We start from the raw sequence: 15383 nt of genomic DNA, 5'->3' as shown, positions 1-15383 counted from the left end.
TCCATTGAGTGCTGAAGGTGCCGAAGCTGCGTTCTCCCACGTTCCCACTGGAAAAAAGCCCCAATATAGTGTAAATAAGAAGCCGGGGCTGACAGATTGTCTACATCGAGGCTGAAGAAACTCAACAAATCCGTGTCTGCTGATGGTGTGCAAAAGAAACCAGATTCCGAATGTTTACAGCATGGCTGAGGACAACGAACTCCTAGCAACTGGCAATCCAGATATGCTGAGTGACCGCTCACCCGTGCGCTGAATTGGTGGTGGAGGCAATCTATGAACCATTACTGCCGGCTTAGGTAAACACAAGAGGAGCCCTATTCTTGGGTTCATGCACACTGGCCTTTAGGGCTCTACAACGTACATAAGGGAAATCTCCCAATCTATAAACCATTACTGCTGGCTTAGGTAAACTCAAGAGGAGCCCTATTCTTGGGTTCATGCACACCGGCATATGGGGCTCTACAACGTACATAAGGGAAATCTCCCAATCTATGAACCATTACTGCTGGCTTAGGTAAGCTCAAGAGGAGCCCTATTCTTGGGTTTATGCACACCGGCGTATGGGGCTCTACAACGTATGTAATGGAGGTCTCCCAATCTATGAACCATTACTGCCGACTTAGGTAAACACAAGAGGAGCCTTCTACTTGGGTTCATGCACACCGGCATATAGGGCTCTACAATGTACCTAACGGAGGTCTCCCAATCTATGAACCATTACTGCCGCCTTAGATAAACACAAGAGGAGCCCTATTCTTGGGTTCATGCACACCGGCTTATAGGGCTCTACAACGTACGTAATGGGGATCTCCCAATCTATGAACCATTACTGCCGGCTTAGGTAAACACAAGAGGAGCCCTATTCTTGGGTTCATGCACACTGGCCTTTAGGGCTCTACAACGTACATAAGGGAAATCTCCCAATCTATAAACCATTACTGCTGGCTTAGGTAAACTCAAGAGGAGCCCTATTCTTGGGTTCATGCACACCGGCGTATGGGGCTCTACAACGTATGTAATGGAGGTCTCCCAATCTATGAACCATTACTGCCGACTTAGGTAAACACAAGAGGAGCCTTCTACTTGGGTTCATGCACACCGGCATATAGGGCTCTACAATGTACCTAACGGAGGTCTCCCAATCTATGAACCATTACTGCCGCCTTAGATAAACACAAGAGGAGCCCTATTCTTGGGTTCATGCACACCGGCTTATAGGGCTCTACAACGTACGTAATGGGGATCTCCCAATCTATGAACCATTACTGCCGGCTTAGGTAAACACAAGAGGAGCCTTCTACTTAGGTACATTGTAGAGCCCTATATGCCGGTGTGCATGAACCCAAGTAGAAGGCTCCTCTTGTGTTTACCTAAGTCGGCAGTAATGGTTCATAGATTGGGAGACCTCCATTACATACGTTGTAGAGCCCTATATGCCGGTGTGCATGAACCCAACGGAGGTCTCCCAATCTATGAACCATTACTGCCGGCTTAGGTAAACACAAGAGGAGCCCTATTCTTGGGTTCATGCACACCGGCATATGGGGCTCTACAACGTACGTAACAGAGGTCTTCAGACTGTCCTCATCTATGGAGAATGTGTCCAACTGTCCACTGATGGATGTCTGAACACTTTGAGACCGCATGCACACCGGATGTTTATTCTGCTGCTCCTAGGGGGGGCATTTGGTGTATTTTTTTCCTATATGCCCCAGCATGTTAGCCTATGTATAGAAAAAAATACCGCTTTAGGCAGAAAAAAATGCTTGATGCGTGTAAACGTGCAAATAACGATTGGCGCGTTTGGCACTTAAACGTTCATTATTTAAGTGGCCAGGTTAAATTATTATTCCGGCCAATTAACTAAATTAATGCCCAAATGCTTGATGTGCCTACAAGCCTCAAATATTTTTCTGCCAAAACGTCTCTTCCTGGAGGAAAGGTGTCAAGGAGAGCCAAATGCAGCCCAAAGCAACCCAACTTGCATTAATCACTTCAGCTTCGGAAGGTTTTACCACCCCCACCTTCATGACTAGGCCATTTTTTGCGATATGGCACTGCGTTACTTTAACTGGTAATTGCACAGTCATGCGACTGAATGAAGTTTTATTTATGTAATTTTCTTTTTTTTTTTTTTTTTTTTTTTTTTTAATACAAATAGAGCCTTATTTTGGTGGTATTTGATCACCACTGGGTTTTTTTTATTATTTATTATATAAATAAAAAAAGACCAAAAATATATATATATATATATATATATATATATATATATATATATATATATATATATATATATATATATATATATATTACTTTCTGCTATAAAACAAAAATAAAAAATTTGTTTCTCTATCGTTCATTGACAGACACAGCTCCATATTCTTCTTGACCATTGGGTTATGCTGCTCCCTACAGGAATAGGACACTAGGCAGGAAAAAACTTTGCCACGCCTATGGGGCCGTCCCTGCAGGCATAACCCCACACACTCTGTTATAGGCTTCAGTTTGTTTCTGCCTAGTTAAGGAGTAGGATCTAGTTCCCTGCTGGGACTTTGGTCTTAGCTTATTTTTTTGGGAATCTTTTTGTAAGACTTTATTTTTTAGTTAGTTTTGTTCCTAAAAGAACTACAAGCAACAGCCGGCTGGGTTTCGGACTGGATATTCTAGATCCTTAAGGTCTCCCAGGCCGGCCAGCGAGCATGAGCAGGTTATAGTCCAGCACTAGGCCTCGCCACAACAGAGCCCCGATGGACAGGGGCTGGCCTGCAAGTGAAAGACCTCGCCGGGACGCACGCGACCTGGGTCGCCCTGAGACGCAGCGTACCCTGTGGCCATCAGCACCCCCACCCTGGGTGGAAAGGTATTCTGTTTGGAGTGGTGCCCACTTGATGCTGTTGGTATGGTGACTAAGTGTCCCCCGATTTCTCTGGTGGTCTCGGGGTTTACGTGCGCCCCCTCCCTGGGAAAGTCGGGCCCTCGGGTAGCCCTCAGTTCCCCTGGCCTCTCAGTGATACCAGGCTCCCCCCCCCCCCCCACAAGCAGGTTCCTACCTCAGGGGGGCTGATGTATTGCAGCCGCTGTGTCGGTTCTGGGGGGGGGAGGTTTCTCCTGTTGGGGTCTCCTCCTGGGGACCCGCCGATGCCACTGTCTGATAACCCCCCCTGGGGGATCCTGGAGACCTCATAGCGCGTCATGGGAGCCGCCATTTTGCTGTAGTTTGCGCTCTGCATCAGTGTAAATTGTTCTCATTGGAATGCATGGGCAGCCATGTTTTGGTAGTTCCCCCATAGGAATGCATGGGGCAGCCATTTTCTTAGAGTCCACAATCGCTGGACAGCAAGGGAAATGCTGGGGTGAGTCTAGTTCATGACCCAGGTGCAGTAAATTAAACGGTCATGCGACACTGTACCCAAATTAAATTGATACTCCATAAAGAGTACCTGTCACTGCTATTACTGTCACATTCCTCCCCGATCCCTCCATAAAGAGTACCTGTCACTGCCTACTACTGTCACATTCCCCCCGATCCCTCCATAAAGAGTACCTGTCACTCCTATTACTGTCACATTCCCCCGATCCCTCCATAAAGAGTACCTGTCACTGCCTATTACTGTCACATGCCCCCCGATCCCTCCATAAAGAGTACCTGTCACTTCTATTACTGTCACATTCCCCCCGATCCCTCCATAAAGAGTACCTGTCACTGCCTATTACTGTCACATTCCCCCCCCATCCCTCCATAAAGAGTACCTGTCACTCCTATTACTGTCACATTCCCCCCGATCCCTCCATAAAGAGTACCTGTCACTGCTATTACTGTCACATTCCCCCTGATCCCTCCATAAAGAGTACCTGTCACTCCTATTACTGTCACATTCCCCCCGATCCCTCCATAAAGAGTACCTGTCACTTCTATTACTGTCACATCCCCCCCGATCCCTCCATAAAGAGCACCTGTCACTGCCTATTACTGTCACATACCCCCCGATCCCTCCCTAAAGAGTACCTGTCACTGCCTATTACTGTCACATTCCTCCCGATCCCTCCATAAAGAGTACCTGTCACTGCTATTACTGTCACATTCACCCCGATCCCTCCATAAAGAGCACCTGTCACTACTATTACTGTCACATTCCCCCCGATCCCTCCATAAAGAGCACCTGTCACTGCCTATTACTGTCACATACCCCCCGATCCCTCCATAAAGAGCACCTGTCACTGCTATTACTGTCACAACCCCCCCCCCCGATCCCTCCATAAAGAGTACCTGTCACTGCCTATTACTGTCACATTCCCCCCCGATCCCTCCATAAAGAGTACCTGTCACTGCATATTACTGTCACATTCCCCCCGATCCCTCCATAAAGAGTACCTGTCACTGCTATTACTGTCACATTCCCCCCGATCCCTCCATAAAGAGCACCTGTCACTGCCTATTACTGTCACATACCCCCCGATCCCTCCATAAAGAGCACCTGTCACTGCTATTACTGTCACATCCCCCCCCCCCGATCCCTCCATAAAGAGTACCTGTCACTGCCTATTACTGTCACATTCCCCCCCGATCCCTCCATAAAGAGTACCTGTCACTGCCTATTACTGTCACATTCCCCCCCGATCCCTCCATAAAGAGTACCTGTCACTGCCTATTACTGTCACATTCCCCCAATCCCTCCATAAAGAGTACCTGTCACTCCTATTACTGTCACATTCCCCCCGATCCCTCCATAAAGAGTACCTGTCACTGCCTATTACTGTCACATTCCCCCGATCCCTCCATAAAGAGTACCTGTCACTGCTATTACTGTCACATTCCCCCCGATCTCTCCATAAAGAATACCTGTCACTGCCTATTACTGTCACATTCCTCCCCGATCCCTCCATAAAGAGTACCTGTCACTGCTATTACTGTCTCAAGGGATGTTTACATTGCTTGTGACAGCAAAAAAAGTGATCAGATTTTTTTTTTAAAACAGCGCTAAAAATAAAAAATTAAATAAAATAAATAGGTAAAAAAAAACATTTTTAAAGCGCCCCCCCCCCCCTGCCGTGAGCTTGCATGCGAAAAGTAAACACATACGCAAGTCGCGCTCGCAAATGAAAACGGTGATCCAACCACACGGGAGGTATCGCCGCGATCGCCAGAGCGAGAACAATACTTCTAAAAAAAAAGACCTCCTCTGTAACTCTAAACTGGTAATCGTTTAAAAAATGTTAAAGCGTCAGCTATGGATATTTTAAAGTACTGTAGTTTTGTGAGCAATTTTAAACCATAACATGTTAGGTATCTATTTACTCGGCGTGACATCATCTTTCACATTAAAAAAAATTGGGCTAACTTTTTTTTTTTTTTTTCTTAAATGCAGTGAAATTTATTTTCCCCCCCAAAAAAATTTCATTTAAAAGACTGCTGCGCAAATACCGCGTGACAAAAAATATTGCAATAACTGCCATTTTATAGATATTTTTGCCACTTTTATCTATCTATCTATATATATATATATATATATATATATATATACAGTGCTTTGCGAAAGTATTCGGCCCCCTTGAACTTTGCGACCTTTTGCCACATTTCAGGCTTCAAACATAAAGATTTAAAACTGTAATTTTTCGTGAAGAATCAACAACAAGTGGGACACAATCATGAAGTAGAACGAAATTTATTGGATATTTCAAACTTTGTTAACAAATAAAAAACTGAAAAATTGGGTGTGCAAAATTATTCAGCCCCTTTACTTTCAGTGCAGAAAACTCTCTCCAGAAGTTCAGTGAGGATCTCTAAGTCCCCGTTCACACTGGGGTGACCTGTCAGGCGACCTGGTCGCCTGACAGGTCGCCGTAGGTCGCCTTCCATAGAGAAGCTGCGGACCCGTTCTAATAGGAGCGACACAAGTCGCTCCGACTTAGATAAAGGGTCCGGAGCTTCTTTGGGGCGACCCGGAGCGACCTGCATAGACTTCAATGTTATGAAGTCCGTGCCGGACGCTCCGAGGTCGCGGTGCGAGCAGCGCGCCGCGACCTGTGAGGTCGCCCCGCGAAGTCGGATCGCCCCAGTGTGAACGGGGCCTGAATGATCCAATGTTGACCTAAATGACTAATTATGATAAATAGAATCCACCTGTGTGTAATCAAGTCTCCGTATAAATGCACCTGCACTGTGATAGTCTCAGAGGTCCGTTTAAAGCGCAGAGAGCATCATGAAGAACAAGGAACCTCACCAGGCAGGTCCGAGATACTGTTGTGGAGAAGTTTAAAGCCGGATTTGGATACAAAATTATTTCCCAAGCTTTAAACATCCCAAGGAGCACTCTGCAAGCGATAATATTGAAATGGAAGGAGTATCAGACCACTGCAAATCTACGAAGACCTGGCCGTCCCTCTAAACTTTCAGCTCATACAAGGAGAAGACTGATCAGAGATGCAGCCAAGAGGCCCATGATCACTCTGGATGAACTGCAGAGATCTACAGCTGAGGTGGGAGACTCTGTCCATAGGACAACAATCAGTCGTATACTGCACAAATCTGCCCTTTATGGAAGAGTGGCAAGAAGAAAGCCATTTCTTAAAGATATCCATAAAAAGTGTCCTTTAAAGTTTGCCACAAGCCACCTGGGAGACACCAAACATGTGGAAGAAGGGGCTCTGCTCAGATGAAACCAAAATCAAACTTTTTGGCAACAATGCAAAACGTTATGTTTGGTGTAAAAGCAACACAGCTCATCACCCTGAACACACCATCCCCCACTGTCAAACATGGTGGTGGCAGCATCATGGTTTGGGCCTGCTTTTCTTCAGCAGGGACAGGGAAGATGGTTAAAATTGATGGGAAGATGGATGGAGCCAAATACAGGACCATTCTGGAAGAAAACCTGATGGAGTCTGCAAAAGACCTGAGACTGGAACGGAGATTTGTCTTCCAACAAGACAATGATCCAAAACATAAAGCAAAATCTGCAATGGAATGGTTCACAAATAAACATATCCAGGTGTTAGAATGGCCAAGTCAAAGTCCAGACCTGAATCCAATCGAGAATCTGTGGAAAGAACTGAAAACTGCTGTTCACAAACGCTCTCCATCCAACCTCACTGAGCTCGAGCTGTTTTGCAAGGAGGAATGGGCAAAAATTTCAGTCTCTCGATGTGCAAAACTGATAGAGACATACCCCAAGCGACTTACAGCTGTAATCGCAGCAAAAGGTGGCACTACAAAGTATTAACTTAAGGGGGCTGAATAATTTTGCACGCCCAATTTTTCAGTTTTTTATTTGTTAAAAAAGTTTGAAATATCCAAATAAATTTCGTTCCACTTCATGATTGTGTCCCACTTGTTGTTGATTCTTCACAAAAAATTACAGTTTTATATCTTTATGTTTGAAGCCTGAAATGTGGCAAAAGGTCGCAAAGTTCAAGGGGGCCGAATACTTTCGCAAGGCACTGTATATATATGTATCTCTCTCTCTCTCTCTCTCTCTCTCTCTCTCTCTCTCTCTATATATATATATATATATATATATATATTTATATATAATGTTTGGGTGTTCTAAGTACAAAGTAATTTTGTAGCTAAAAATACGCTAATAAGTGTCAGAACTAGGCTTGGTCCTTAGGTGGTTAAGGGTAACTCTTTAACCCCATTAGTTCCGGGATCAGTATAGACATTAATAAATATCCGTCTGCCTTTCTCACGGGGTGTGTTAGAGCTCCTCGTGGCCTTTGATAGATGTGAAATCTGGTGACACTGGTCCTTGGGTGTGTCGGGTGTGAATTTACACGATGACACAGATAGAAGTACGATACCAGAAAAGGGAGGGGACCGAACGTATCCCTGTCACACTCCACAGACACCAAGGAAACACACAATCCTATTAGGATTCAGGGAGGGGGAGGGGTATCCACAAATCATATAATGTCTTCATTAACCACTTTTGGACCGGAAGATTTTCCCCCTTAATAACCAGGCCGATTTTTGCGATTCGGCACTGCGTTATTTTAACTGACAATTACGCCGTAGTGCGAGGCTGTACCCAAATAAAATTTATGTCCTTTTTTTCCCACAAATAGAGGTTTCTTTTGGAGGTATTTGATCACCTGAGCGATATTTATTTTTTTATAATCAATAAATAGAGACAATTCTGAAAAGAAAAATAATATTTTTTTACTATCTGCTATATAACATTCCCAATAAAAAAAAATTCAAATTCAAATTTTTTCATCATTTTAGGCCAATTTGTATTCTGCTACATATTAAAAAAAAATCCCAGTAAGCGTATTTTGATTGGTTTGCGCAAAAGTTATCGCTACAAACTAGTAGGAAAGATTTATGTCCTTTTTTATCTATTTTTATTTTTTTACTAGTAATGGTGACGATCTGTGATTTTTAGCGGGACAGCGACATTGCAGCGGACAGATTGGACCCCTAACTGACATTTTTGACACTTTTGGGGGTACCAGTGACATTACTACAGTAATCAGTGCTATACATATGCACTGTTAATGTAATAATGACACTGGCAGGGAAGGGGTTAACACCAGGGCGATCAAAGGGTTAAATGTGAGCCTAGGGTGTGCTTTCTAACTGTGAGGGGGGATGGGCTTGCTGCATGAACACAGAGACCTGTGTTACTAAATAAGAGGATCCCTGTGTTCATCACTGACAGAACAGCGGTCTGCTGTGTTTATAATGGCAGACCGCCGTTCTGTCTCCATGGGAAGCGATTGCGGGTGCCCGGCAGCAATTGTCAGACCCGCTAATTGGCTCCCCCTGTAGCCAATTGGCGCGTGCGCTCCCCCCACTAGCGGTCCCATGAAACGATGTACAGCTACGTAGTTTCGTGGGACAGAGCCGACTTGCCGCAGTATATGTACTGCTGGCGATCGGCAAGTAGTTAAAAATAATTCTGGAAGACATAAATACATAAATCAAGGTATGACTGACAATCCAAGTATATATGATAAATTTCTCTACGCGTTTCGGGAGTCAATGCTCGCTTCCTCAGGAGAAACATTTATAAAAGCCTTTCTGTATAATGATCCTAACGACTAATCTGGCAGATTTTAGCTTTTCTGTTTTAAATGAAATATAAATAATAACACCAAATCCTGATTTCCTCTTCTCCAGGTACATCGTGTTGGCAGTGTGGGCGCCCATCGTTCTATATTTAACCTGGTATTGTCTCTCAGAACTTTCCCGGGGGGACATCAGACTCTTCTCATCCTTCACAACAGGTATGAAACGCGTCGCACGTCATCTGATAACTCTCTACGGAGACGGTTCACCTCTCCACCGCAAGTCACCTGACGCCAAACACCTGAAGATCAAAAAAGTTCTGGAGCTTTTTTTGTAGCTCGAATCGGGCAGAATTGCGCATATTTGAAGCATTTTTTGTTCTATAGAAATGCATAAAAACGTTTGATTCGAGCGTTCTAGTGCGTTTTGTTGCACATTTTGAGCATTTTAAATGAAAAATAAATTGTTAAATTAAATTAAATAGATTAAAAAAAAAACAACCCTTAACCCTAATATTAACCTCTAACCCCAACCTTTCACCCTATTAACCTTTAGCCCCATCCCTTAACCCTAATATTAACCCCAACCCTAATAACCTCAGACCTTAACCCTAATATTAACTCCTAACCCAAACCATTAACCCCTAACCCCTACCCTTAGCCCTAATATAAACCCCAACCCTGAACCCCAATATTAACCCCCAACCCTTAACCCTAATATTAACCCCCAACCCTTAACCCTAATATAAACCCCCAACCCTTAGCTCTAATATTAACCCCAACCCTTAGCCCTAATATTAACCCCCAACCCTGAACCCCAATATTAACCCCCAATGCTGAACCCCAATATTAACCCCCAACCCTTAACCCTAATATTAACCCCAACCCTTAGCCCTAATATTAACCCCAAGCCTGAACCCCAATATTAACCCCCAACCCTTAACCCTAATATTAACCCCCAACCCTTAACCCTAATATTAACCCCAACCCTTAACCCTAATATTAACCCCTAACCCTAATAACCTCAGACCTTAACCCTAATATTAACTCCTAACCCCAACCCTTAGCCCTAATATTAACCCCCAACCCTTAACCCTAATATAAACCCCCAACCCTTAGCTCTAATATTAACCCCAACCCTTAGCCCTAATATTAACCCTGAACCCCAATATTACCCCCCAACGCTCAACCCCAATATTAACCCCCAACCCTTAACCCTAATATTAACCCCAACCCTTAGCCCTAATATTAACCCCAAGCATGAACCCCAATATTAACCCCCAACCCTTAACCCTAATATTAACCCCCAACCCTTACCCCTAATATTAACCCCAACCCTTAACCCTAATATTAACCCCTAACCCTAATAACCTCAGACCTTAACCCTAATATTAACTCCTAACCCCAACCCTTAGCCCTAATATTAACCCCAACCCTGAACCCTAATATTAACCCCCAACCCTAATATTAACCCCAAGCCTAAACCCTAATAATAACCCCCAACCCTTAACCCTAATATTAACCCCTAACCCCAACCTTTAACCCTAATACCCTCAGACCTTAACCCTAATATTAACTCCTAGCCCCAAACATTAACCCCTAACCCCAACCCTTAATCCAAATATTAAACCCCAACCCTTAAACCTAATAACCTCAGACCTTAACCCTAATATTAACCCCAACCCCGAACCCTAATATTGACCCCCAACCCTTAACCCTATCATTAACCCTAATAAGCCCAAACCTTAACCCTAATAACTTCAGCCCTTAACCCTAATATTAACTTCTAACCCCAACCATTAACCCCTAACCCCAACCCTTAACCCTAATATTTTTTTTTTACTAGTAATGAAGGTGATCAGCGATTTTTAGCGGGACTACGACATTGCGGTGGAAAGATTGGACCCCTAACTGACATTTTTGACACTTTTTTGGGGACCAGTTACAAAAAATATGCACTGTCACTGTACTAATGACACTGGCAGGGAAGGGGGTTAACATCAGGGGTGATCAAAGGGTTAAATGTGTTCCCTGGGAGTGCTTTCTAACTGCGGGGGAGGTGCTCTGACTGGGGAAGACAGAGATCCATGTTCCTGCTTAGCAGGAACACAAGATCTCTGTCTTCTCCCCGGTCAGAGCGGTGATCTACTTTGTTTACATAGGCAGTCCGCCATTCTTCCTCTCTTGGGTGGCCAGACCCGCTCATTGGCTCCCCCTCTGTCCAATCACTCGTGATCATGCCTCCAGTGGCGCGCCTGCGCCACCTAGTGGCTATTGCACGAAATTAAACAGGTTTGTGATTTTGCGCAATAGAGCCACTTTACCGCAGTAAATGTACGTTAGGCAGTCGGCAAGTTGTTAACTTTACCACCACCCCTCCGATGGAGTGACGTTGTAGGTGGAACTGGTATAACTGGGGAGTAAATTCCACCTTCTTACCAGGAAAGAGACTTCCCTAGTTACTCCCAGTACTCCCCAGTTATACCAGTTCAACTGCAGACCAGGAAAGAGTGCAACTCCCAGCTTATAAAATGCTAAGATTATATTTGACCGCTGTACCTTGTTGGTTGACTATTAAACTTGATAAACTCGTTATCATAAAAACCGTTCCAAGCCATACCATCTCGTAATCCTTTGATAAGTTTAGTACGCCACTTAGGCTCCGCCTACATGTTTACACCATGCATGCGCTGTGGAGTGTATTGCAAAAATGCACCATCTCTTTACACAGTGCAGCTATGCATAGAGTTAAATGGAATATTTTTTTTTTTTTTTTTCATTTTTTAAAAAAAAGGGGAAACAGTGACTTGCATTGTTACAGTGCAGAGCCCCACCCCCTCACCGCCCCAACGCAACGGACACCAGCCGGCACGTGTACTCCGAGAAGGAAGATAATACAGTTATCAATCAGATAGCCCGGCATTGCAGGCCTCACCTTGCTACTCTTTTATTTGTTCACCTTTTGTATACAACGCCGCGCCGGCTGTGTTATCTCCGTTCTCTAATAAACATGTACAGGACGCTGAGCTGTGGAATGGAATGGCGCTCCGCTAACCGCAGTGTTTGCCCTGCAAGGAGGGAGGGAGGGTTGGTCTACATTCCGAGATCCATGGGGTGGCTATGCATTCTTTATTCTCAGCCCCCCCCAGATCTGAGGCTACTGACTGCAGGGATACAGAGCAGAAGAGGGGAGCTGGGCCAGCACAGGTAGGCAGTTGCATAGTTAGGCTGGACATAGAGGATTATTATTTTTTTTTTCAAACAGCCAGAGGACTTATGGGAAAAAAAAATTATAGATTTCCCCCATCCAAGGAAAGCCTCACTGGATAGAGGCTTAACTAGAACCTTCAGGGCCCTGAAGGATCCCCCCTGACCCCCAAACCCAGGCTCTTCCCTACCATTGTGGGACCCTTTATTATAGTCCCGCAGCGGGCTACCTTGCGATCTACTCATGGTGGCGGAATGCCAGAGCCCAGTCACAAGTGCGACCTTTGCAACCCTGGTTGTTCTGCCACAGGTGTCTAGTTTTTTAATATATTTTTTTTTTTTTATTTTTTTTTTTTTTTATTTTATTTTATTTATTATTATTTTTTTTTTTACAATTTTTTATTTTTTGTTTACAATTTTTTTGGACCCTCCTTTGGGAGGCTTTGGTGAAATATTAGGGGTCTAAACAGACCCCTGATGTCTCACTTTGGAGGCAGAGAAAGTGATTGAGGACAGATTCATCAGTCTCCATCTCTGCAGCCTCAGCTGCACAGAATGAATGAACAAGAATAGCTCTGTACAGAGACTTCCCATTCATTTGTAAATGGCCTCAGCTATAAATGAATTTAAAAAAAAACAAACTCAGTAGTCAATATGGATCATTGACTCTATTAATTAACACAAGGAAGGAGGCGGTGAATGACACATTCACCAGCTCCCTCCCTGCTCTCCATCCTGACAGATCCACCCAGCAGCTGGCGGGAGGTGGGGGGAGGGAACCCGGCAGCGCTGTGGGGGGCGGGGGGCAGGAGAGAGCACACAGGGGCCTGGGGCAGCTGGACAGCGATAGGAAGGCGACAGGAGGGGCATGTGGCGGAACCAGTGTCCTCCATTTTCCTCCTGCAGTCACTGAATGTCTGCAGGATGAAGAGGAGGAGAAGTGTCTGCATGGAGGGATCGGCTTCTCTACCTGCCGCCACCCCTGCCGCCCTTCTATACAGGTGTACAGGGGGGGCCGCATAGGTTCCCTGGACCACGGGGCCGGGTCACAATGGCAAACCTTGCGACCCCTGTTGATACACCCCTGCCACTGGGACACTCTATTCTGATACTGGAACTTCTCTGCTGTCAGAATACACTGATCACCCCTGCAGTCTATTGGCTGCAGCCGCTGATCGAACTCAAGTTTTCCAACATTCTCATTTGACAAAAGTCAATGATTAGATCAACTTCTGTTGAGAGGCAAAGGCTATAGATGGATCAAAATTCAGCCAATCCCTGCTGAACCGGCCAAATTTTGTCCATCTATGGCTGGCTTAACTATTCTCCTACCAGACATTTCTCTCCTAAATGTAAAAATCATAATTTATTTTGCTAAAAAATTACTTAGAACCCCAAGTAATTTTTTAGCAAAATAAGCAAAATAAACTATGATTTTTACATGTAGGAGAGGAAAAAATCTCTCTCTCTCTCTCTCTCTCTCTCTCTCTCTATAAATATATATATATATATATATATATATATATATATATATACACACACACACACACACATATATATGTATGTGTGTGTGTGTATATATACAGTGTGGTCCATAAATATTGGGACATCGACCCAATTCTAACCACCACAATGGATTTGAAATGAAACAAACAAGATGTGCTTTAACTGCAGACTTTCAGCTTTAATTTGAGGGTATTGACATCCAAATCAGGTGAACGGTGTAGGTATTACAACAGTTTGTATATGTGCCTCCCACTTTTTAAGGGACCAAAAGTAATGGGACAGATTAACAATCATAAATCAAACTTTCACTTTTTAATACTTGGTTGCAAATCCTTTGCACTCAATTACAGCCTGAAGTCTGGAACGCATAGACATCACCAGAAGCTGGGTTTCATCCCTGGTGATGCACTTCCAGGCCTCTACTGCAACTGTCTTCAGTTCCTGCTTGTTCTTGGGGCATTTTCCCTTCAGTTTTGTCTTCAGCAAGTGAAATGCATGCTCAATCGTATTCAGGTCAGGTGTTGGTGATTGCATAACATTCCACTTCTTTCCCTTAAACTCTTTGGTTGCTTTCGCAGTATGCTTCGGGTCATTGTCCATCTGCACTGTGAAGCGCCGTCCAATGAGTTCTGAAGCATTTGGCTGAATATGAGCAGATAATATTGCCCGAAACACTTCAGAATTCATCCTGCTGCTTTTGTCAGCAGTCACATCATCAATAAATACAAGAGAACCAGTTCCATTGGCAGCCATACATGCCCACGCCATGACAATACCACCACCATGCTTCACTGATGAGGTGGTATGCTTTGGATCATGAGCAGTTCCTTTCCTTCTCCATACTCTTCTCTTCCCATCACTCTGGTACAAGTTGATCTTGGTCTCATCTGTCCATAGGATGTTGTTCCAGAACTGTGAAGGCTTTTTTAGATGTTGTTTGGCAAAATCTAATCTGGCCTTCCTGTTTTTGAGGCTCACCAATGGTTTACATCTTGTGGTGAACCCTCTGTATTCACTCTGGTGAAGTCTTCTCTTGATTGTCGACTTTGACACACATACACCTACCTGCTGGAGAGTGATCTTGATCTGGCACACATACACCTACCTCCTGGAGAGTGATCTTGATCTGGCACACATACACCTACCTCCTGGAGAGTGTTCTTGATCTGGCACGCATACAACTACCTCCTGAAGAGTGTTCTTGATCTGGCCACTTGTTGTGAAGGGTGTTTTCTTCACCAGGGAAAGAATTCTTCGGTCATCCACCACAGTTGTTTTCCGTGGTCTTCTGGTGTTGCTGAGCTCACCGGTGCGTTCTTTCTTTTTAAGGATGTTCCAAACAGTTAATTTGGCCACACCTAATGTTTTTGCTATCTCCCTGATGGGTTTATTTTGTTTTTTCCAGCCTAATGATGGCTTGCTTCACTGATAGTGACAGCTCTTTGGATCTCATATTGAGAGTTGACAGCAACAGATTCCAAATGCAAATAGCACACTTGAAATCAACTCTGGACCTTTTATCTGCTCCTTATAAATGGGATAATGAGGGAATAACACACACCTGGCCATGGAAAAGCTGAGCAGCCAATTGTCCCATTACTTTTGGTCCCTTAAAAAGTGGGAGGCACATATACAAACTGTTGTAATTCCTACACCTTTCA

At 44.3% G+C, this 15383-nt stretch overlaps 1 protein-coding gene across 1 annotated transcript in view; it reads left to right on the top strand.

The window, feature by feature from the left end:
• Nucleotides 1-15383, top strand: part of FA2H (fatty acid 2-hydroxylase) — a 110444-nt gene that overhangs the window by 86153 nt on the left and 8908 nt on the right. The window contains exon 4 of the mRNA XM_082269611.1: nt 9122-9228. Within this exon, the coding sequence (XP_082125737.1) occupies nt 9122-9228 (107 nt within the window). The remainder of the gene's footprint in view (nt 1-9121; nt 9229-15383) is intronic.

This window comes from Pelophylax lessonae (assembly GCF_965119305.1).
Source record: "Pelophylax lessonae genome assembly, chromosome: 10".
In the NCBI taxonomy this organism is placed as follows: Eukaryota; Metazoa; Chordata; class Amphibia; order Anura; family Ranidae; genus Pelophylax; species Pelophylax lessonae.
The sequence above is the reverse complement of the archived record's forward strand: the minus strand, read 5'-3'. Positions and strand labels throughout refer to the sequence as shown.